This window comes from Chanodichthys erythropterus, chromosome 5 (genome assembly GCF_024489055.1).
Source record: "Chanodichthys erythropterus isolate Z2021 chromosome 5, ASM2448905v1, whole genome shotgun sequence".
Classification (NCBI taxonomy): Eukaryota; Metazoa; Chordata; class Actinopteri; order Cypriniformes; family Xenocyprididae; genus Chanodichthys; species Chanodichthys erythropterus.
In genome coordinates this window covers 10,797,738-10,823,858 of record NC_090225.1, presented here as the reverse complement: position 1 = coordinate 10,823,858, position 26,121 = coordinate 10,797,738, and the positions used below count along the sequence as shown (strand labels likewise).

Genomic DNA, 26,121 nt, shown 5'->3' with positions numbered 1-26,121 from the left:
GGGAAAATTACAAAGAACCAAACACACACAAAATGCCATTGTTTCGCTAAAATATCTTCAGAAATGTCTCAAACCCAGCAGCATTCAGAGGCATTGTGAGATGTCCCATGGGAAAGCCAAAGTACCTCAAAGTAGAGAATGACAAGTTGATCTGTTTCAGCATGTGTTCTTAGTCAGCACACTGCTGTTGTGCCTGAGGAAAGACTTCTAAAGTTTCTTACAGCAGGGTGGCTGGATACCAGCTGACCTTGCACTCAGCAAATCATTGCTTTTCTGTGATTTTGTGGAGGTTAGAGATGTACAACACGGTGTGTGACACAACAAGTTTCCAGTGTACATTTTCTGTCCTTACTGAAAGTGAAAATGCTTATGAAAGAGAAAAGCCATGTGGTCAGATGAGCGAGTGTCCATGGAGTCATTGACAATATCTTCCGCTCTTCTCCTCTTTTCCCTGTTCCGCTTTTTTTTTTCAGTAAATGGTTACCAAACCAAAATAATGCTACTTTTGACACACATGACTATATGCATTTCATTATTGTTGGGTGATTCTCTTAATAAACAGTGGAGGAATGAGAATGGTGCTACATTTGGCGTCAGCATTGTATCATCCATACATTTCAAAGCTTAATGATTTTCATCATCCATAAATTTCAAAGCTTAATGATTTATTAAAAAAGAAAAACTGAAATATCACATGGTCCTAAGTATTCAGACCCTTTGCTGTGACACTCATATATTTAACTCAGGTGCTGTCCATTTCTTCTGATCATCCTTGAGATGGTTCTACACCTTCATTTGAGTCCAGCTGTGTTTGATTATACTGATTGGACTTGATTAGGAAAGTCACACACCTGTCTATATAAGACCTTACAGCTCACAGTGCATGTCAGAGCAAATGAGAATCGTGAGGTCAAAGGAACTGCCTGAAGAGCTCAGAGACAGAATTGTGGCAAGGCACAGATCTGGCCAAGGTTACAAAACAATTTCTGCTGCACTTAAGGATCCTAAGAGCACAGTGGCCTCCATAATCCTTAAATGGAAGACGTTTGGGACGACCAGAACCCTTCCTAGAGCTGGCCGTCCGACCAAACTGAGCTATTGGGGTAGAAGAGCCTTAGTGAGAGAGGTAAAGAAGAACCCAAAGATCACTGTGGCTGAGCTCCAGAGATGCAGTCGGGAGATGGGAGAAAGTTGTAGAAAGTCAACCATCACTGTAGCCCTCCACCAGTCGGGGCTTTATGGCAGAGTGGCCCGACGGAAGCCTCTCCTCAGTGCAAGACACATGAAAGCCCACATGGAGTTTGCTAAAAAACACCTGAAGGACTCCAAGATGGGGAGAAACAAGATTCTCTGGTCTGATGAGACCAAGATAGAACTTTTTGGCCTTTATTCTAAGCGGTATGTGTGGAGAAAACCAGGCACTGCTCATCCCCTGTCCAATACAGTCCCAACAGTGAGGCATAGTGGTAGCAGCATCATGCTGTGGGGATGTTTTTCAGCTGCAGGGACAATTCTGTGTTTTTCTGTCAATATGGGGTGCTGTGTGTACATTAATGAGGAAAAAAAATGAACTTAAATGATTTTAGCGAATGGCTGCAATATAACAAAGAGTGAAAAATTTAAGGGTGTCTGAATACTTTCTGTACCCACTGTATATATACACTACCATTACCAAGTTTTGGAGTCAGTAAGATTTTAGTAATTCAGCAATGATACATTAAATTCAAAAGTGACAGTAAAGACATTTATGTTATAAGATATTTCTTTTTCAAATAAGTGAACTTTGTTTCTTTCAACTTCATTGAACTTTCATTGAACTCATCAGAGAATTCAGAAAAAAACATTGAGCAGCAAATCTGCATATTAGAATGATTTCTGAAGGATCATGTGACACTGAAGACTGGAGTAATGATGCTGAAATAAATTGCAGAAAAAGATTATTTTTAAATATATTTGAAAATATGTTAAAATAGTTATAGTATTTCACAAAAATGAACTGTTTTAATGTCTTTTTGATCAAATACTGTAAATGCAACCTTGGTGATTTCTTTCAAAAACATTAAAAAGTCTTACTGACCCCAAACTTTTGATGATTTTATATGTTAAAAAAGGTATAACTAATTGAGATATTATTTAGTCATAATCAATGAATATTCTTAAGCCCTTTTTTTTCCCTTTTTCTCTCTTTGCAGAACCGACAGACGGTTTTGTCCAAGCAGATCACCACTAAAGAGCCAGTGAAAGGTGTGCTGATGTCCTACACGCTGACAGACTTGCGTATTCCCTTGCCGTATGAGGTCAGCCTCACTCCCATAACTAGCTATGGCACCGGAAACACAGTCACACGCACCATCCAGTACTCAGAGCGTAAGTCATTTTGTAATTGCATCCTACTGTTTGCAAGATGTCACTTTTCAGTTGTTGAATGCGTAGGCTCCTTGTATTTATTTTTATCTTAATGTTTAAATGCACAGAGATCTGCAATATATTTCATACTCACTGCAAGATTCGTATTATGAAAGTGCATATTTTACATTTAGGTAGGAAATACAATAATCTTGTTTAATTTTGATGTACCTTTTTATGTGGGAAAGCACAAAGCATAGCTGGGCTAGTTGTGGAATGGGAATCAGAGCCAGAATTGTTAAATTCCTCATGATTCCCATCAAGAGAGGTCATGCATTTCAAATGTGAGGTTTCACTTTCGGGATTATGTTAAATTGAGATGTCAAAAGTATGGCAGCCATCGTGTGTTGAGTTTGCTGATGGCTACAGAACAGCAGGAACAGGCCAGCGGTTTCAGTGTGAGAGCTGAATCTCAGAAACGGCTGATAAAATCTAATCCCATTGGATAGTCTTTCAATCTTCAACTCCCAATCTCAGCACTTGCTCTCACCAGACAAAATAATGGCAAACCTCCAGAATGAATGGTCTGCTGGAAGACATCAAGCCCTTCTTCTGTGATACACACAAAAACATCCTTTAATTTGATTGAATAGTATACACTGTGTATGGTGTGTTTTTAAATTACTTTTTAAATTATTTTATATATTTATATTAAAATGTTTGGTAAAATATATGTAGATACATTTTAGTTACTGCTACTATTATTAATACATAAAAATGTTTTTATTAATGTGTTTTATCATTTATAAATGTTTGGTAAGATAAATGTATTTTTATATATATTTTAATCTTAACTTCTTTTCTCTTGCAGCCTACACTTATCCAAGACCTTCCGGTAAGACAGTTCTTTACTTTTTCTTTCCATGATAGTTATGTGCGTGCTGTCTTTCTCTCTCCTCTAAACCGTCCTCCCATCTCGCTCTTGTCCTGCCTTTCAGTTTTTCCCAATTAAATTCAACACAGTTCTCCTGGCAGCATAAGCTCAGAGCTTTGCCAAAGAGGTACAAAGAAAAAAAAAACAAAACATAAATTAAAACAGACTGGAGATCAGCAGAGTAAATTGAAGAGCTGGATGCTTGTGGAGGAAAGAGAATGGTGATTTTTTTTCAAACCACAACACAGAAATCCTGCATTCTTCTCCATTCATTCGTTCTGTCTTCTCTCACACATGGAGAATGAGTTAATCAGCCATTTAAAGTATGAATGGAGACGTTCTGGGAGACTAACTACAGTATTCTGTATTCTGTGTTTGTTAAATGAGGGTAATCGCTTTGAACGCGGCAATATGCTGAGAGTACTTCAGTACTCCAGAGGAACCTGTCGAGAGGCCTCCTTATATTCAAACCTTCAGACCTTCCTCAGATTTGCTCATCAGCATTAGCCCAGAAACATACTTTATGAAAGTACGCAAACACAGGTGTGAATGCTTAGCCATGCAGCTAACAAATTTAGCTGCATTCTTGCACTAGTATGGTGGAAGTGTCAGCTTCAGATTGCATACCCACAGTCATTCTGATGTATATTGCACTTATAAAATTCCCATAAGATTTTCCAATTGTAAGGCTTCATATGGGGCAATATTTGAACTGAACAAGAAAACGGACTGAGAAGTATACAGTTTTCGCTAATGGCTGTTATAGTTCCCCTTGCATCAATGCTTATAGAGAATACGAATCTGACGTCACGCCGCATTGAGTTCTGGCTAACTTCTTTGTTTATCCGCCATCTTGACAGGATCGCGCAGCCTTTCCGTTAGTGAGTTTAGTGCAGTAATTTTTTTTCTGTCATGATTGTGTCATTATCATCGATAATTGTGATAGTAACTCAGATCATCGGTCTGAGAGAAAACAAGACAGTGAAAAACGTTTTTTCGCCTTTTCTACGTGTAAAAACACCAAGGGAAGCAGGTCGAGAAGACGCCGGATGGCAAATCTCTTAATAATGGCACTGATTAAACCCACTGCTTATCACTCAATAGAGTGCCCCAGGGATGACGCGTTTTTGTAGGCCAACCCAGAAGTTAGCGGCGCACGGGTTCCCTCGGTTGAAAACCTATGCATTTTTCTCATAGACTTTTGGAAAATCGAAGAAAATAAGCTCTGTGTTTAACAAAGGGTTATGACACTTACACGTTTTGTCTATCAAGATAATCTTTACAAGTTAACACAACATTTAAAGATTTTGAAGCCTAAATAAAGTTGTCAGATATAAAAAGCTAACAGTAGGCTATAAACGGACTACAGCACACCATGGTCGCGGATCAACGTTGTCACCACCAAGCTTCCTCAAACTTTATTTAGAAAACAACTTTATTTAAAAACATGCTCGCTTATTATGACCTGCGCTGTTATTAATACTTATCCACTTTTTCATGAGAAATGCTGTCCAAATATCCAGTTTTTAATGATGACGTCTAAAGTCCCCGCCAAAGGAAGTAGTCCCTTTTAGCAATTTGTTAGCAACCGCCGATTTTAAGACACAGTAAAAGTTTAAAAAATCACAAGTGAGTTATAACTGGTGTGTTTTATGTCATAGATCAAAACGTGAAAGTATTTAGAGGCTTTGTTGACCACAGACCTTATTTCAGGCGATTTAGCAAAAACCCATTAAAAAAACCCATAGACTTGACGGCGTTGGAACCGGAAGTCCTAAAATGCTAACTCGCTTCCGGATTTTGCCTACAAAAATGCGTCATCCCTGAGGCACTCTATAAAAGAATCACATTGCTAAGTGTTTTTGAAAGTTTTGATTTCGTTTGGTTTAATAATTAACATTACCTTTGCAAGTCTGACTCTCACTGCGCTCGCGAATTTGCAGAACTTGATGGGGACATTCATATGCTTAACAAGAAAAACGCTTCATGTGACAAAGAAACAATTCAGGCACGCAACGAGGCGTGACGTCGGTTCGTATTCTCTATAGATTGTGGTTCAACATATTTTAATATTCAGTGTCATATTCTTGCATTCATGAGCTTGCGTAGAGTATGTTTCGACTTTATTACATGCAGTTTGTGCCAATTAACTAGCAAGATTAATCTTGATTCCGTCTCTTGTTTTTGTGTATGTAGATCATGTGTGTGGGTTTGAGGATATTAGGATATGTGGGTTCACTCAAGACCGCAGCGATGTGTTTGACTGGACCAGACAGAATCATCTCACCCAGAATCCCAAACGGTCCGTTAATACAGGGCCTGATATGGACAGGAGTGGGACGAAAGAAGGTAAAAACACACAAATACATCCTCATCCTCCAACACACTCCAAAAACTCACATTGTTTTTTTCTCTCCACTGTTAGAGTATTATGAATATATAATTTGGAATGCAATCAAATGCATTTTAATAGTACTTTTCCAAATCACATTTACAGAATTTTATTTTATTTTATTTTATTTTATTTTATTTTATTTTATTTTATTTTATTTTATTTTATTTTATTTTATTTTATTTTATTTTATTTTATTTTATTTTATTTTATTTTATTTTATTTTATTTTTTGCTTGTGCCGTCTTTGAAAAACCCTGTGGTAACATGTGTTTTGTACTTTCCCTCTACAATAAAGGTTACTACATGTACATTGAGACATCGCGGCCGCGTCAGGCTGGGGACAGAGCTCGTCTGCTCTCTCCACTGTACAATGTGACGGCAGCGCGAGGACCAACGGGGACCACCAGAACCCCTTACTGTGTCTCATTCTACTACAACATGAACGGAAAACATATTGGTAAGCCTTTAACCCTAGCTTGAATCCCCACCATCTCAGAGAGACTAAATCTATTTTACTTCGGATACCTGTTGTTTTGCTGTTGTATTCATGGAGAATTAATTAGATAGTGGAAAGGTCTCAATATGATAGGTTGGAAGCTTAATAATGTTGTTTCCCTGCAGAAATCTGTGCATGTGCATACACATTTATATATTTTAGCTTCTAACTGGAGTTAGCTGTGTCTTGAAAAGTGTTCTCCTCTAACACAGCGTTGGGCTGAATCTGTCAGGGAAAGTACAGTGCTTTATGAGTAGCGTTCACCAGAAGGTCAAAGACAGTGAAGGACACAGACAGTCGGTGATGTCATCCACACATCCATTACTTATTTATCGTGACTGTTAAAACATTAAGGTTTGTTTCAAAGTGACATCTGTCTATTCTTTTTGCTCCAGGAGGTCTTGTGTGTGTGTGTATATGTGTGTGTTTTCCTGGCACATTTAAGCTGTTGAAGCACGTCATTCAGTGTCACACAGTAGTAATTCTAAAAGAGTACACTTAACACACAAACATTGGGCAGTTCATTTGTAATTAGTTTAACATTTTATATATGCTTCGCTATTTTTGTTTTCACTCATCACAATGCATTATCGTATTGTCTTTTATGTTAAGCAAACATGTGACACTGCCGCAGGGGCCTTTCACACAGGCCACATTCTATCATCTGTCTGCACTACATTTTCATTGTTGTTTTATGGCAATGTGTGCTTAGTGGGCATCTGAGACTGTCAACACTTTTTTAAGACACCATGTCAGGTTATATTAAAGCTACAGTCCGTAAGTTTTGCCTATTTGTCGCCATCTCTGTTTGAAATCTGCAATTGCAGTTAGTTGTGGAATTATCATTTATGTGGGTTGTGCATCGGCACAGCTCCTCAGCACTAATTAATTTTATGTTTTGAGGAGTATGATATAACTAGCTTCAGTCACCGCACTGGTGTGGATACTGTACTTTGGAATTACTGATACTACGTCTTGGAAGTATGACCAAAATAATACGTTTCAATGGAAAATGTCATCTGGACAAGTAAGTAACATGTCTGCCATATCTAACAATTAGTCGCAAAGTCAATTAGCCAATCCACAGTCCAAAGTTATTTTTACTACTGGTGATTCACCAGGTGTCACTGATGATGTCGTCTTTACCATTCTTGATTACAATCCGCCATCAAAATGACAAGCTTAATTATTACAGCTGCTGTAAAAGACTCCTTCTTTATGTATACAGATGTGATGTAATGTAATGACGCAAAGACCAACTCGTATTTCCCGCTGAAACCTACCAGTACCACTCAACAAAAAAAAAAAAATCAAGGCTTACCGTTGCGAATCAGGCTAAGGTAAGGAGATAGTTTTTAACACTGGCTCGGTATGTACTTGCTCAATAATTGATTTTGGATCATTTTTAACCAAAAAAAGTTACAGAGTGCAGTACAACTTTTAAAAATGCTCTTTGAGATGTTGTGGCTCATTCCTCTGCACTGTGTTTACTTGCTTTGTAATGCAAGAGCATGTCTTGTGTGAACGGTCGACCAAAAGAAGGTCTCTTAAAAAGCTAACCAGCCTCTGAATCACACCTAAAATGGTTTTTAATTAGACAGCAGACTACGTTTGAAGCAAAGTCTTCTAGAAATGTGTTTGTTTAAGCAGGATGTATGTGTGGGTGGTAGGGATTTACTATAGTTTGATGACAAAACCTCTCTTTTAGGACCTCAAAGGCATAAGTGACTCATATAAACAGTAAGTAAATAATTTAAAAAAATGCAGCATGAACTGATTAATGGGTGTTCTTGGTGGGGTTCAAAGATCTGTGACTATCTGGGAACCACAGGTATCACACATTCTGATACACACGTGTACACATAGACTTTAATTGCTCATTAATTTAAGGACTTTATCACAAAAACTCCTTCAAACCAAAGTTTCGAGAGCAGAAAGTTTTTTTTTTTTTTTTTTTTCTGTTGTTGTTTTCCTCATTTTTCAGTTTGACAAATAAAGTAACTGAACTTCCTGTTTCCCCTTGCTTTTTATCGGCGCTCTTTCTTCAGACTTTATCAGCCCATTAACGGCTCATAAATTGTGCGTCTCTCTCTCTTTCTCCTCTTCTACATCTCTCTCTCTCTGACTCTCTGTCTGCTTTGCTTTCGCTCCAGCTCATTCCCTTTACCTGTGCATCTCTGCTGTCTGTCTCGTGTTCTAATGAGACGAGCCCATCTAATTATTTGCCAGTTGCCACTCATGACACGGGCTGGGCTCGGGATGGGGGGCGGCTGGTGAACATAGAACACACTTCAATCTGTTCCATTTTCTGAAGGCATTTTGGATTCCCTGCTGCAGGCCTGCACTGTATATTTCAAAGGATATGTTTTATTAATTCCATTGCTATTTAGGAGTCGGAGAGGACAGCAGGTCCTTAATGAAAATTAAAATTGAAAGGCGAATCACATTAATCATGATCAAAATCACCCTAGGGTGCACATGCACATAACCTCATACTCAAGCTGTCTACTAAGGCTCTCTAACCCATCATTCAGTATTTGTCTCTGTCTGCTTTTAAATGAGAGTTGCTCATTTAGAGGTATTTTTATTAGCTACTACAGTATTGTGGTGCTTGTATAAACTACTTAATTTGACCTTTCTTTTACATTGAAGCTCTAAAATCAAGTTGGGTGTCGTCACAGGTGTAACCAGATGAGATTAACTGTGTTCAGAAATGTGATCTGGCCACTTTTAAAAATTTTAATGCAGAGAATTGGAACCCTTTCGATGTGAAGGCTTCTTTGGTGTCTAAGGGAATCCCATAATGGAATAAATAATTTCACCTTACAATTTCAACTATAAGGCAGCTTTACAGTGTATATATAAGTGTGATATTTGTTGATGTTTGTTATTTTTGCATCTGTAAATCCTATATACACTGATCAGGCATAACATTATGACCACTGACAGGTGAAGTGAATAACACTGTTTATCTCTTCATCACAGTACAGGCAGACAGCAAGTGAACATTTTGTCCTCAAAGTTGATGTGTTATAAGCAGGAAAAAATGGGCAAGTGTAAGGATTTGAGAGAGTTTGAAAAGGACCAAATTGTAATGGCTAGACGACTGGTTCAGATCATCTCCAAAACTGCAGCTCTTGTGGGGTGTTCCCGGTCTGCAGTGGTCAGTATCTATCAAAAGTGGTCCATGGAAAGAACAGTGGTGAACCGGCAACAGGGTCATGGGCGGCCAAGGCTTATTGATGCATGTTAGGGAACGAAGGCTGGCCTGTGTGATAAAATCCAACAGACGAGCTACTGTAGCTCAAATTGCTCAAGAAGTTAATGCTGGTTCTTATAGAAAGGTGTCAGAATACACCGTGCATCGCAGTTTGTTGCGTATGGGGCTGCATAGCCGCAGACCAGTCAGGGTGCCCATGCTGACCCCCGTCCACCACCAAAAGTGCCAACAATGGGCACGTGAGCTTCAGAACTGGACCACGGAGCAATTGAAGAAGGTGGCCTAGTCTTATGAATCACATTTTCTTTTACATCACGTGGATGGCCGGGTGCGTGTGCATCACTTACCTGGGGAACACACAGCACCAGGATGCACTATGGGAAGAAGGCAAGCCGGCAGAGGCAGTGTAATGCTTTGGACAATTTTCTGCTGGGAAACGTTGGGTCCTACCATTCATGTGAACACGTACCACCTACCTTAGCATTGTTGCAGACCTGTACACTCCTTTCATGGAAACTGTATTCCCTGGTGGCTGTGGCTTCTTTCAGCTGGATAAGGCTCCCTGCCAAAAAGCAAAAATGGTTTAGGAATGGTTTGAGGAGCACAACAATGAGTTTGAGGTGTTGACTCAATCCAATCAAGCATCTGTGGAATGTGCTGAACAAACAAATTCGATCCATGCAGGCCACACCTCGCAAATTACAGGACTTAAATGATCTGCTGCTAACATCTTGGTGCCAGATACCACAGCACACATTCAGGGGTCTAGTGGAGTCCATGCCTCGACGGTCAGGGCTGTTTTGGCAGACACAATATTAGGAAGGTGGTCATAATGTTATGCCTGATAAGTATATTTTCCTTTTGATTCCTTCTTAATCCCTGCTGGAGAAAAAATAACAAAAAACAGTATGAACTACATAAGGTGATTTGCTGGTGTGGTATTACTGGACTCCCTGTCTAAACAGTTTTCAGCAAGGCTAACTCTGTCCTTCACGTGACTGTTTGCAGTTATCTGCTATAGGCTTGATGTTGGCATCATATCTGCTGATTACTGCCTGTGTACACTAATCTGCTAATCATTAGCCTGTGCATTGGCATGTGGGCGGCACTGTGGGCACAGATGCTAAACTGAGAGGGAGGCACAGCTGGCTTGACTCTCATTACATGAGACGTCCTACTGAGAGACAGACGTCCCTGTTAGCAAACTTAATGTGTAGGGCTGTGTTAGCCGCTCTGTGCTGGCCATAAATTACAACCTCATTAGCAATATGAGAGTTTAGACTTTTATTTGCGCCACTGTGCTTGCATTAGATTTGATTACATCCCAATTAGCAATTGAAGAGATTAGCTCTGCATTGGTTATGCCAGTCTACCATTAGAGCACATTGAGACTTTAGCCTTGTGCTATTTGCAGAACAACATAATGCACATAATATATGCACTACTATTCAAATTTTTTTTTTTTAATAAAATGTTTCTCAAAAAGGTCTCTTATGATCACGTTTGAGCTATTTGATTGATTGAACCTGCACGGAGACAGATTTGATCACAACATGTAGTGTTTAACATCTCTCTCTCTCTTTTTGTTTGTGTGTGTGTGTGTGTGTGTGTGTGTGTGTGTGTGTGTGTGTGTGTGTGTGTGTGTTTGGACTATATTCAGTTATCTGAAGGCTTGTCTCTGTTTGATAGCCCTACTGAAAAAGCTTTGCATTACTTGACTGGATCAATAAATCTTTACTAGTAGAGAGATTCCCTCTCTTTATATCTCGATGGGTTTATCTAGATGGTGAAGGCACGTATTTGTGTTTTTAACTGATAGCATATTTTTACAATCTGTTTTACAATCTAATTGTACTCTTTCCCCACCATTGATGTTATTTTCCGGCAATCCATGTTTTCACTGTTATATGGTGGAGGTGTTATTACACATATTCTACAGAGTACAGAATCTCCAGATCCAAAAACAAGCAAAGAAGAGGCTAAAACAAGTGGTAGAAGCATTGCTTATGCACATGTAAACTAAAGATCATCAGGCGTTAAATAACATATAAATCAAAACTACCTTACGTTACCAAATAAATGTCGACCCAGGAAGAGGTACAGGATTGTGAAGCTTTGGGGGTGTTGATGGACTCAATCTACTCCATTTATGTTTTGATCATCTTTCTGAATACGATCCAGATGTAGTCTGTGACAAAAATGCAATTTTCTTTTTTTATGAAACTTTTATGAAATACACATTCAAGTGTTGATAAAAAAGAATGCATGAAGCTAGTTATATATATTTTTTAAGCAGAGGCTCTTTTTTGGATATATTGTATGTTCAGATATTCATACAACAAAATCTTCTGGGGGTCTGATCAACTTTTGGCAACTTTAAAAAAATATGCTGGAAGGTAAAGAGTTAAGTGTTTTTAGTTGAGCTATTTAATTGATGCATTTTGATGATGATATTTTTTTTTCTCCTCTTTATCTGTTTGATTTTTGTTTTCATAAATTTAGTCATTGTATTTATTATTCCTTCTTATTTTCTCTTCTTTTATCTGCTGTATTTTTTAGTTGTTGAATTTAAAAATTATAAATAAAATAATAATATTTCTTCTTATTTCCTCAGTTTTTTGTTTTTTATAAAATTATTTTTTGTTGCTCTTTGAAATGGACAGGGTTTAACGGGATTGACTGGATACCATAAACACACTGCCATTAGGCTAATATATTGGATCAACATGCACCCCTGTAAGTATGTCAGTAAAATAGTTAATTTTGATTTCATGTTGTCTTTTTCTATCATTCGCCTTCCTCTCCATACTATAAGATAGGCAATTACTATCTATAATCGCAGTACTCTGTTCGATTTTTCATCAAGAGCAACACAATAGCATGTTCTATTAGACCGCAAGTTTATTAGGCTTGAAGTTCATTACAAAGGAGTTCAGCAGCCAGTGGATCCATTAGACCAGAAGTCAATCACAGCACCAGTCAGTCCATTAGATCCTTCACTCATTACACCATCAGAGTGTGACCCTGCTCCTGTTAGCGGGTGACAGTAGCGGCTTGACAAGGTGTTTTTCAGTCATTGTTGTTGCTTAGTGATGCACGCTTTATTTGGTGGTACAAGAATGAATGGCCTGTTTGTTTAGACTTCACACAGAACGCATTCTGACCTGTTTGGCAGTTGCATTCGCATGTGGCATCTTTTGCAGAATCTCATGCATATGAAGGCATTCTAAAAATGCAGTGTTTAAGTTAAAAGAAGTTCAACTTAAGGGCCGGTTCACACCAAGGACAATAAAGAATAGCAGACTTCACTATTTCTTTATAATTATCAGAGAAACAATATAATTGGAATCACTTTCAGAATGATTTTATCCAGCTGATGAACGATAAAAACATTGATAGCCAATCAGTCGCTTAATGGCTGACATTTGCCTACACTAGATGCGAGCTTTGCGTCTAAAACAAATAGAACCCATTATAATCACTGTTGCTGTCTACACTGGATACAGTATACAGATGCACATTCAGTCTCTGACATGCTCACACGCTTGAGTTCGCTTTGACTCATCCTGTTTAAACAGTTCGTTTGTGTCTCTGTACAGTCTTCAGAAAGATACAGGAACAAGTGGATGGTTTATTTTAATGTCATCCTGGTTCGCCGCTGACGATAATATGTTTGTTCAGAGAATCTTACCGCAGATCCAGGTAGTCTTTTGAACTTAAAAGGCAACTATAGAATGTTTAGCATTTAGCCATGCAAGCAGCTCCATGTTTTTTCATCTCATAGTTTTTTATATATATTTTATTTCAGTTAACTTTTATTTTATTTCAAATAATGTTTCTTTTTTATATATATAGTTTTACTTAACATAATAACACTGCTTTCAAGAATACAAACATCACAGAAAAAGCAAACACTGAACCACATTGGTTTGAACATGCTTTAAAATTGCTTGCCACCATCCAGCTTTCCTGCTCAACCTCCATCTTCTGCTCATTACAAAGATGAATGAGTGTTTGGCTGTGTATGACCTGTGTCAAGGTTAGCCAAAGGCCTCTGATGTTTAGATATTTTGCATTGTCTGGCAGAACAGGGGTCCGTTTGGAGCCTTACGTCTTTAGTAGATCCTGTCCTTACTTACACAGGCATAAATACACAATAAATGGCTAACCAACCCTTTCTTTAAAGGGTTGATTAACCATTTGTTTTAGAGGTCTTTGCGTAAGGGTGATTTAAGTGGCTGGCACATTGTTTACAACGAATTACGAGTTTGGTGGAATTTCTGTTTGTTTATCACCCAGCAAGCACCTCTTAAGGCTGATTGGGGTCATTGAAATGTGGCAGATGCTTTCAGTCTGGGCAGCGAGCTCTGAAACAACACAGTGATCCTGTTAAAGGTTTCTTGATTTTCTTTGAATCACTTTGATAGCTGTAATGCCTGTACAGCAATGACACATGATGACTTTACTATAGTGATTTTCCCTTTCAAAATTAATAAATAAAAAAAATAAAATAAAAAGTAAAAAAAGTGGTGTTACAACTTACATATATATATATATATATATATATATATATATATATATATATATATATATATATATATATATATATATATATATATATATAATTTTTTTAACAAAATGTATATTGAAAAAAAAAAAATATATATATATATATATATATATATTATATATTAATAAAATATATAAAAATAATAAATAAACAATAACGTAATAAACACAATTTTCAACATAATACTCAATCTGTTCGAAAAGGGATAGGTAGAAGCCATAGGCTTATTAAATCCTACCCCAGTACTTCAAATACAAATCCAAATTAAACCAGATAAATCCAACATATAATATTGACTAACACAAAGATTCCAACCTACCAAATCTAACAATTAATATAAGGAAGAACAAACCAAAACAAAATTCATGCAACATTGACAACAGCTAAGTTATCTCTCTGTACTTATCTAAAATAAATGTCTTATACCTTTTTTTTAATTGCAAGATATTTACACTTTCCTTGATAGAATTATTCAAACTATTCCACAAGATCACCCCACAAATTGAAATGCACATACTTTTGAGCTTTGTTCGAGCATTCTGCGGTTTCAAATTTAAAGCCCCTCTCAATCATTCCCCTTGGTACAGAATGATTACTTCAGATTATACACATGGTGTCAAAAACATGGTTATACCATTGCACTTTTGTTTTAGGTTCAGTATTATAATTGCATTATTCAGATGTATGACCTTGTAAAATATAAATGGCTTTCTATCTTAAAATTAACCATTCATATTGCTACCAAAATGAGTGTTTGAGCTTAAGAACATCATTTATTTAAAACATTTTTAAACTTTTGAACAGTATTGTATTTTTTGTAGCACTTTTCACAATCAAAAAACCAGTGCATTAATGGCATTGCTTATTTACATTTATTAATTTAGCAGACAAATCAATATGGAAGAAGAAACGTTTTGAGGTCTTGTAACAATGTCAACTTTTCAACTTTAAATCTACAATCCTAAAATGTATCACAGTTTCAACATTGATAATAATCAGAAATGTTTCTTTAGCTCCAAATCAGCATATTAGAATGATTTCTGAAGGATCATGTGACACTGAAGACTGAAGTAATGATGCTGAAAATTCAGCTTTGCATCACAGGAATAAAATACTATAGTTTATACTGTACTATGTATTTTAATTTAGCTTAAAATTTACATTGTTACAAGACCACAAAACGCTGCCATATAGGCAAGGCAATTTTATTTGTATAGCACATTTCATACACAATGGTAATTCAAAGTGCTTTACATAAAGAAGAATAATAAAATTAGAACATAAGGAATAGAAATAACAGTAAAAACAGAGAATTTTGCTATCTGGATGGATGAGCTAGGAAGTCTATAGAATTGTCTGCTAAATGAAGTACATAAGTAATTAAAGCCATTAATGCACTGGTTTTCTGTAAAATTCCTCTTAAACAACATGGATTGTGACAAGTGCTACAAAAATACACCACTGTTCAAAAGTTTAAATCTATTTCAAATAAATGCTGTTCTTTTGAACTTTCTAGACATCAAATAATCTTAAAAAAATGTATCAGTTTCCACAAAAATATTAAGCAGCACAACTGTTTTCAACATTGATAATGATCAGAAATGTTTCTTGAACATAAAATTAGCATATTAAAATTATTTCTGAAGGATCATGCGACACTGAAGACTGGAGTAATGATGCTGAAAATTCAGCTTTACTATCACAGGAATAAATTACTATAATTTATACTATACTATGCATTTTAATTTTAAAAATATATTTAAAAAAAGAAAACGGTTATTTTTAAATGAATAATATTTCACAATATTACTGTTTTTACTGTACTTTTGATCAAATAAATGCAGCAGCTTCTTTCCAAAACATTAAACAATCTTACCAGTCCCAAACTTTTGAAGGGTGGTGTATATAGTTGCCATAGGTGCCATTATTTGGTCCAGGTAGTGCCGCCCTAAATTCATGGCATTGGTTGAGCCAATGACACATCAGGGCATGCAAACGTTGAAAATGCCACAGTGTCATACAGTACTACAGGTGGCTTACATTAAGCAGAAATATTAGAAAGTTATCATTGAAAGAAACATCAGCTTCAATAGAGAATTAGATGTGTATACAACCGTTCACACAAAATGTGTTGTTCCATTCTACTGCTACTTTTCCATTATTTTCCAGTGTAACTATACACTAGATGGACATCTTTAACCATTGTGCTCACGTCTTTTGCAGCATCTCGTGCATGATATGGCATTTAAAAATGTGTCACTCAAGTTAAAAGAAGTTCAACTTTTAAAAAATGCATCTCTAGGCCGTGCGTTTTTTCTGTAACACTGACCTGTATCTCACATTTTTAACAGCAAAAACGGGTTCTGTGTGAACAAGCCCTAAGGCTCTATATTGTAAATTTTTATGTAACTGCGTTTGGATTGATGTATTTGTGGTCAGTATCTGCTGATATTGTTCAGACAGCTTTAGATGAGTTTATTAGGATGCGGTTTGTACTTTGAGTGGGCCACTTTGTCACAGTACCATCTGTTTGCTTTGTTAATGTTTCTATGTGCCACTTCTCCACTGTGTTATTCATTTATATCTGCTGTCCCTGAATAAGTAACGATGTGAAGCCTGCCTGGTTGTCTGGACCTGTCTGCTTTTATCTTCTACGTGTGCACGTCATGAGCAGCGTATAGACTGTCGGTTGAAAGTTTAGAAACATTAGTGAATATGTGTGTGTGTTTTAATGTTCAGAGCGAGAGCTTCATTTGAGGCACTACAAAAGTTTGTTCTCTCTCTCTTTCTGTCTCTCTTTCTGTTCCAAAGTGCAACTGAATTATATATTGGTTTCCCTTAAGCACAAAGTCAGAGCAATAATTTAATGCATGAGTCATAAAGGTGCCACTTGGCCTCACTGCCTTCAATCATCCATGTGTGTGTGTGTGTGTGTGTGTGTGTGTGTGTGACAGAGAGAGAGTTTGTGTTTAATGTCTGTGAATGAGATTTCAGTATTGACATTCATAATAAGCACTTTGAAGCACATTATCTCAGTGTGTTTAAGATGTCGCTGCTTTGTTGTCTATGAAGCGCTACATTCAACGTGTTCACAGACTATCTGATAAATATAAATACATTTATCATAATGTCATATCCTGGTTCTCCAGACAAGCAATTTTAGTGGTGACTTTGAGCAGCGCTGCACTTTTAATGATCTGATGAGCATTATGTAAATTTGTGAATGTGAATCAAATGTATTATGAAGTGTTACCTATGGTTTATGGTAAAGAAATTTGCACGGACAAATGAGTTTCAGCATTATTCAGTGTTTTAATTTGTAAAATAATTTAACATATAACAGGTTGTTGAAAACACATGCTTAAACATATAACTTCATAAAAATGTATAGTCGTGTATTTGACCTTATATTTGTCACTGGAGTATAATCGGGGTTTGTGCAATGCTTTAGAGAAATGCTGACCAGACCTGAACAGATCATCGGGGTCTTATTAGAGCAGAAGCAATGATCTATCCATAATTTGTGTCAAACCCTGAGTTTCTCCTGATTGTTTGTTTGTAATCATTAATTTACTGCACAGAAAAATAGCAAGAACATCTCATGATTGCAAGGTCCAGTCTGATTGATTGGGATTATGCAGTTTCTTAAATAACTGATGTACTGTTTTCAGTGTTGTGATTTTTGAGTCAATGTGTAGAATAAGACTTACCTAAATAAATTTGCCTAAATTTGCAATTACCTAAATTTGCAATATTACAGCCATTCTAGCCTGCAAAGGGGACTAAACTTAATGCCCATAGTCTAAAGTCCAAAACCAGAAGTGCTCGCACAGCCCAGGGAAAGTGCAGGTCACAGTTCCTCTAAACTTTGCGGTGTGTGTCTGCAGGCACGCTCAATGTTCTGATGAGGGTGAAGAGCATCGCCACTGTGGATTCTGCTGTCTGGACCCTCTCCGGACACCAGGGGCCTGAATGGAGGAAGGCAGATGCTGAGATCTATCCCAGCGGACCATTCCAGGTATGACTGTGTATATGTGCAGGTGTGGGCATGAGAGTTTCAATGTCTGTGTGCAAGTGTTTTTTCTCCTGATCTCTCTCTCTCTGTGTGTGTGTGTGTGTGTGTGTGGTCTTGATTAACCGTACATTATGGGGAAAAATGTCCCACAAGGGTGGCAATACCAGAAATCTTTGACCTTGTGGGGACATGTTTTGGTCCCCATGAGGAAAACAGCTTATAAATAATACTAAATTATGTTTTTTGTTTTCTGTGATGGTGTAGGGTTAGAACATACAGTTTGTACAGTATAAAAAAAAAAAAAAAAAAAAAAACATGTCTATGAAGAGTACCTAAAACATGGAAAGTGTGTGTGTGTTTTCTATAGCATACATGTGGACAGGTTGCAATGCTGGAAGATATCTGAAATATTTGCTATATATATATTTGGAACTTTTTGGAGTTGGAACTTTTAGAAATGGTATGTTTGATTCATCCCTTAAGTTACTTCAAACTGTCATTGAGTCAATCACTTTAAAGAGTTTTAGTGTATATATATATATATATATATATATATATATATATATATATATATATATATATATATATATCTTAGGGATGTCCAGATCCGATCACGTGATCGGAAATCGGGCCCGATCATGTGGTTTCAGACTCGATCGGAATCGGACATTACCTCCCGATCAGGACTCGGATATATATGTATTAGGGGTGCAACGGTTCTCGGTAAAAAAATCGAACCATACGGTTCTCCACTTACGGACCGCACTTGCAATGCAGTCCATCTCGAATGACGACGCATCTATTGGTTAATATGGTTTGTTTAAAATATCAACGTGGAAAACAGACAGAGTTCAGATAATGTATGTTTCAGTCGATGGATGCACAAAACGTTACAACAACGATAATCAGAAAGCGTGGACAAAACAGTCACTCTTTGTAAACTGTTAACTGCGAGTGTCGTCTGCTCTAATGTCCAGTCATTTATGCCGTCATCACCCGGGTGTTGATTGCGCGCGAGCGCAGGTGAGACCTGAACAGCACACGTTGCTGTCTGTTTTTAAACTAACTCATTCTCTTTCAAGTCTTGCGCTTCGGCGGCCACATTCATACAAAAATTATGTCAACATGCCCGTCCTAGCGAGTATCCTAGCAAACATAGTCGGTTATGTCTTAAGTGAACGTATATTAGCCGAGAAAGACAGCGCATGTGGAACAGTATATGTACTGGATCGTGCATGTCTTAAAGGGAAAACAACTATTCCTGCTGCCTGTATTTAATGTTAAATCAAACAACAAATAACAAAGAAATTACTCACTGCTCTTGACTGAATAGTTTTTGTAACTTCAATAATGATGAATCTTTATTTATTTTATACAGTAAAGATAATATGCAGTGATATTTTATATTTGATTACTATTTGAAAACTGTTAGATACCTGAAAAACCTGAAAAGCACTGATCCTGGATCTGTTTTTCGCTCTTCTTTATTCTTTTTTATGTAGGCTATTAAGTATCGGATCGGGACTCGGTATCGGCAGATACTCAAAATCAAATGACTCGGACTCGGACTCGAGGGCAAAAAAACGTGATCGGGACATCCCTAATATATATATATATATATATATATATATATATATATATATATATATTATTTATTTATTTATTTTTTTTACTTATTTCATGCAGTCCTAGTTGGCAGGTGTGATATATCTATATGTGTGTCAGTGTTTGTGTGCGATTAGAGGGTCTATGGAGAGATGATTGAGGAAGCGCTGAGTCGTGCTCTACCGCTTTCCTCTGGACCTGCGTTTCTGCTGAGTTGAGCTCTCAGCACAACAGCTGCGAAACCAGGAGACGTTTTAGGGCACATCACTGAGGAGAAAAGGTGCTGGCGGGAGAAAATGACAAATTGAAAGAGCTGAAGAGCAAGGCTGAAAAAGGGGAGATTTATACAGTGTAAGAAAACTGAGAGAGAAGGGCAGAAAAAGATGAACACCACATGCAATAGGGAAGGAAATGAAGACAGATAATTCAGGGGAAAAAAGAGAGTTTACAGGTAAATGGGACACACTTAAGCTTGGGCTCATTGGTCCTGTCAGACTATTTTAATGACTCGTTGAGCTACCCTCATTCTTTCTACACTACTACTTAAAGACAACAAGACATTGCATTTGAAAAGCATTTGACTTCCATAATGTGACAATTTTGTGAAACTGAATATTCTGTGGGGAACAATGTAGGACAGGGCTTGAGTTTATCCTTAGGGATTTAATTGGACCAGGAAATATAGGCTGTGCTGTTATTTATTCATATGTTTTGCCTCACCCATGTGGATTATAGTAGGGGAAAAAAAGTTGTTGGAGAAAATTATTCAATTTTGTTGAAAATTATGAAAACATTGAATCATTTGAATCAGTCACACCATGAAAAAAAAAAAAAAAAATATATATATATATATATATATATATATATAAAACCGTGTGTCTTTAAATAAAATGTAACAAGTTGTTCTGCATCTGAAGTCGTCTGATGTCACAAATCCACAAAAAATTGCCATTTTTGATTTTATATTGGCCAAATTTGTCCTCACCTCTCACTTTTCACTATGTGTCTGAATGGGAAAAACTGTTACCTGATGTTTTTCTTCTTTTTCTTCACAGTTATTTTGAAAAGCCCTTTTTAGTGTCTCTCTACTTTTTCCTTTCACTCAGTAATGCAGTGTATTTGACACTTGAAGAGGTAAATAGAATTCTCACCTCTCCTCTGTTTTTCACCCAGACCTTAGCTGGCCTCCATCAATCGATGCTAAAGACCAATCCAGGCATTCCTGGACAGTAGGAGTTGACAAGTCTGTCAGACAGCCGTGTTTCTCTGCTGTCTGTTTGTTTGCTCTCTCCTCATCTCCTCATCTCCTCTTTGTTCCTCCATTGACTCTTGCCGGGTAGATTGAGTGACTGTGAAGGCTTGCTGAGATGAATTAGCATCATTTTCCCACAGAATCTCAGAGAAAAAGGAAGTGTGTCTTTGCATCGTTGCATGAGGCGTCTCACCCATCGCTAAGCCTGATGGATCAAGAAGAATCACAACAGCGTTACTTTATCCAAAAGCTTTACTCGACTGTGTGAATCCATTACATGTGCAGCATGTTTGAGGTTAAACTGAGCGGTATTGATAGTCGAAGGGTTTTAACAGAGATCTAATGGACCTCACAGCATTAGAAGAGCTCTGAGAGATATTGCTAAACAAGGTTGGGATTTGAGAACAGGTTCTTTATATATATATATATATATATATATATATATATATATATATATATATATATATATATATATACACACACACACATTCAGTTCATTGTACACTGAATAATTTTTACATATAATTGGCAAATATAATTCTAAACATTTCAAATGTACTATATAATATTTAATATTAATAGTAATTTTACTATATAATATTATAATTAATTTTAAAATTATATACTTCTTGCAATTGTAGTTCATTAAGCCTTACATAAAGGCATAGCAATGTCATAACATCTATGTGCAACCCTCTTTTCAATATAAAAAGCACTTAGAGCAACCACTAAAAAGTAGGGATGCACCGATACAAGTATCAGTATCGGGCCTGTAAGGCCCGCCTAATGGGTCCAATGACGGTTTCCCACAGGACAGGGAAGGTTTAAGCGTGTATGTCTTTTCAGTGTCTCTATGAAGTTCACTTAATTTCACTCGTTTAATCTGACTCCAATTTCAAATGATTCTTACGCTTAGGTTGTTTCCAATTAGAAATTCATCATTAGTTATGCATTAGTTTAGATATTTATGATTCTGGATATTCCATATTTCAATTGTTCAGTCATTAGGGACCCGATGCCGCACAGAGATACTCGCCCCGGGATTTCGCGGTAAACTCACGGACATAAACTCGCCAGTCTGATCTTCGTCAGAGGGTGTAATAAGTTGGCTAATACCTTTAGTCGGTTGCCTACTGCTCACTCGAACAAAAGTGTATTTTAATTTAGCCACTTCCATACAACTTGCTAAATCAGTGGTAAACAGAAATCAAAAGGTCTTCAGATGAAGTGCCTACTGCTCCTTCATTCATGCGCCTTCAGTTTGTTTTACCCTGGACACAGATTTACGGTAGCATTAGCCTCCCATAATTTACTGGTAATAATGATATCAGGAGAATCCAGAGCAAATCAAATATAACATTTTATTTGTCAGGTAACAGTGTATCGTGTCAATTACACAAATAACCAATTAAAGCCAATTCAGAAATGATGAATGCATAACATCGATTACTCAAAGAAATGCATATATACACAGTGATGGGTGAATGTCTTCAGACATTCACCCATCTCTGGGGGGCCTCTCTTACAGATGATCCCACATGACTGCTTTGCTCTTTACCTTTTATACCAGAACCAGAACAAAAGGATCGTAAATGTTTATGACACCAACACCTGTTTTGGGGGAGAGGAGAAGAGACACCACCCAAAAAGAGGACAGAATTTTCCTTAATTTTCCATCTTCTTCATAATTCTAGTGACTGCTGTGAAATTGAGACCGTTTTACCAATCGCACTGAGACAAATTAAATGATATCAAACATGAAAAGGGAAAAACAATAGATAAACAAGTTACATTATATGTTTTGAATTGCTTTATTGCAGGATGCTTGATCTCAGTTTTTGTTTAGCAGGAAAATCAAGCCTTACAGGCCCAATACTGCATTTGTGTACTCATATTCGTACTCATTAAAAAGCTCTAGGAGGAGTTTGCTAAAGTACATCATCTGGAAATGGCAAAAACTGCAAACATTTTGCAGAGAAAATTCAAAATATCTCATTTGCTCTTGGGTTTTCAGATTTTGCGCCCAGGGACTTTTTTTGTATGTATTAGGCTATTGCATGTGTCTACTACTGAATTTCATACTTGTACTTGAAATGTAGCACGAAAGGCGCTTAATTGAAATTTTGTAGATGGCGCTATTAAGTCATTTTGTCACACCTAACTCTGAAACCCATATCAGACATAAATTTTCACCACTTCTGACACTTGTGCAAAGTTTTTGAGCATATTTAGGCCCTCAAAAATGTGATTAATTTCTGAGAAGAAGAATAATTGACCGAGCAATTACAATAGGGTCCTCATACCATTGGTGCCTGGGCCCTAATGAATATACATGTATCGGTACTTGATATCGGCAAGTACCAAAAATGAAAGTAACAGTATCGGCCTCGTTCTGCAAAAAGTGGTGCATCCCTATTAAAAACATTATCCTAACTGGGTTTTTTTTTTTTTTTTTTGATGGCTTCATATCCTTAAAGTACAGTGACAGTTATGTGGCTGACAGGCTGGATTTGGGCCTCTGAGAGAAGATTCAAAGAATTTTACACATGGGATCTCTTTACTTTTCATTCTATTTTAAAGAAGATAAAAGACGCTCTAAACTTTAACGGCATGGGAACGTACAGTCTGTTTAAAGTCTGGAAGATTACTGCCATGGCTAAATCTGATGTGACTGTAAGATAAGCTCTGATGATTATTACATTACCCCACCTTTTTATAAAAAATTAGTCCAATCTCAAAAGTCTTTTTCAGATAGTTTTAAACCCTTCACTTTGTAGGACTAATGCTGATTGATTAGCATATTGGAAATTCAAGGCAAGACAATCTCTGTTTTTTGTATGTCTATTCTTACATTCATAAAGCCTGGCAATGTTATAGGTACAACGGCTTTGTGCTCCTCTGGTGTATGTTTGATTGCTCCCCATTCATGACATGGCTTCAAACGGTAGTTAAGACCAGTTGGCGTTGTACGTGTAAATGCCCAGTGTAGCTGTTCTCTTTTATAGAGCTCTTAAATGCCACCTGCCTGGTATTGGGTTGTTTAACACAACTATAAACGCTTACTACTACAGTCTCAATAGAATAGAGTTTATCTGTAGTTTAAATACATTATAAATTTTATATCCTTCCGTTCCGTAGCATTTTATTTTATTTTTTCCCTTTAAGTCCACTCATGCCAGTCAAGGTTTCTGCCACCAAGAACAGACATTGGTTTACCAACACTAACCATTTGTGTGTCAGACATGATATTGAGACTTGTTGAGGAGAGGTGTGATATTACTTTTCTAAGTGACTAACCCATTAATTTTCATCAAGGGGAGCATAAAACAGACAAAAAAAAAAACAAAAAAAAAAAAAACTCATAGACTTACTCTACCGTTCAAAAGTTTAAACTCTCCTATGCTCACCAAAGCTGCATTTATTTGATCAAAAATACAGTAAAAATAGTAATATTAGGAAATATTATTAGAATTTAAAATAAATATTTTGTATTTTAATATACACTGCCTGGCCAAAAAAAAGTTGCTGTTTGGATTTAAATAGGCAAATGCTTAAAAGAGTCTTTTATGATTATTATGTTTCTAGCAAGTTATATGATTGGCAACAGTTCTTCTAACACTAACTGTGGTGTCTAGCTTTTGCTGAATAAAAGTGTTAATTTCTTAAATAGGTGGAACCTGAGCCATATCTAGAGACCAGAATATCATAGAGACTTAAAGATGGGCTCTTTATACTTGGACCATGCAGTAGGGAACCACCTAGCAACCATCCAGAACGCCCTAGCAACTGCAATGGCAGTGTACTAAAAACCACCCACAACACTAGCATCTTGATAGTGACTTTTGCACGGACAAACACAACTACGATTTTTTTTATAAAATGTCAAAATCCAGTCTTAAGTTTACAGTTTATCTTTACACATCTCTAAAGTCCTCTTAATGGAAAAGGTCACCACAGGCAGAGCCGTTTTGTACGTCCATGTGAAAGATGCCAGCAGGGAAACAAGATGATGACAAAAGCGCAGGAGCTTTACAAAGGAAGAGTTCAGGGAGCGAGGGAGGGCTGGTAATTAGCTTTGCTTAATTATGATTTTCTGAAAAGATTGAGAGAAGAGCAGAGAAAAGCGCTGATCCATTTTCACATAGCCCTTTAAGCTCTTTCCTCATCATCTCTTCTTTTCTCTTTATCCTCTTTTTCACTCGCTGGTTTCTCTGCTGATACTCTCAGCTCTTTGTCGTGTTTGTTATCCATTAACCTCTCCTCTCTGTGTACTCGAAATTTCCCATACTTTCACCTCTCGCCTCTCTGCTAGCGCTTCTCTCCATAATGATTGGTTGATGAAATTCACTGGTCTACGAGTCTCCATTACAGCAAAATCACAGCCTTCAACAAATGTTCTGGAACGTTCTGTTCCTTCTTTCCACTTTCATTGGAGTAGTTCTCCCAAAAATGTAAAATTTTCCCATTGGAAAGAAAAAAAAAAAGCAAATATTTCAGTTGTTTCTTTTAAACAGCGATGGGATTAAATGGAGAAAAAATGGATCTTCTGCAGAGATCAGATTTAGTCTGAAATCAATATTCAAGAGTTTTGAACTCAAAAATGTCTTGTCAAAGTCAATAATTCTGTCAACAAATTGTTTTCTATATGGCAATGATTGTCTCATTGGTGTCTATTTGCATTTCTGTTTGGAAAAATCTAAGACTAAAAAATTGAAATTGAAATTTTCCTTTGGACTGGCATAATTTACACATCATATCTTCATATCTTATATCATAAGTTTACAATTTAAAATAGCTGTTTTCTATAAAAGCTTGATTCCGCCACACGATAAAATAATTTATGCAAGTTTTTATCTCACAATTCTGACTTTTTTTCTTGCAACTGCAACTTTATCTTGCAATTCTAACTTTTTTTTTGCAATTAAGAACTAAGAAAAAAGTCAGAATTGTGAGATATAAAGTTGCAATTGCGAGTAATTAAGTCTAATTCTGAGGATAAAAAGACTGACTTTTTTCTCAGAATTGCCAGATATGAACTCGTAATTTTGACTTTATAACACACAATTACGACTATATCACGCAATTCTGACTTTTTTTATAAATAGAATGATCAAAAGAACATTTGTTTTTCAAATAGAAATTATTTGTATCTAAAAGTCTTCACTTTCACTTTTAAAATTGAATTTACCTCAGCATAGTTAAATAACAAGAGTTCAGTACACGGAAATGACATACACTGAGATTCAATCTCCATTGTTTCCTCCTTCTTATATAAATCTCATTTGTTTA

The 26,121-nt window shown here is 36.7% G+C and overlaps 1 protein-coding gene across 1 annotated transcript in view; it reads left to right on the top strand.

Moving 5' to 3' along the window:
* LOC137020599 (MAM domain-containing glycosylphosphatidylinositol anchor protein 1) overlaps positions 1-26,121 on the top strand; it is a 221,049-nt gene that overhangs the window by 189,307 nt on the left and 5,621 nt on the right. The window contains exons 11-15 of the mRNA XM_067386365.1: positions 2,193-2,367; positions 3,218-3,241; positions 5,477-5,629; positions 5,970-6,131; positions 17,848-17,978. Coding sequence (XP_067242466.1) covers positions 2,193-2,367; positions 3,218-3,241; positions 5,477-5,629; positions 5,970-6,131; positions 17,848-17,978 — 645 coding nt within the window. The remainder of the gene's footprint in view (positions 1-2,192; positions 2,368-3,217; positions 3,242-5,476; positions 5,630-5,969; positions 6,132-17,847; positions 17,979-26,121) is intronic.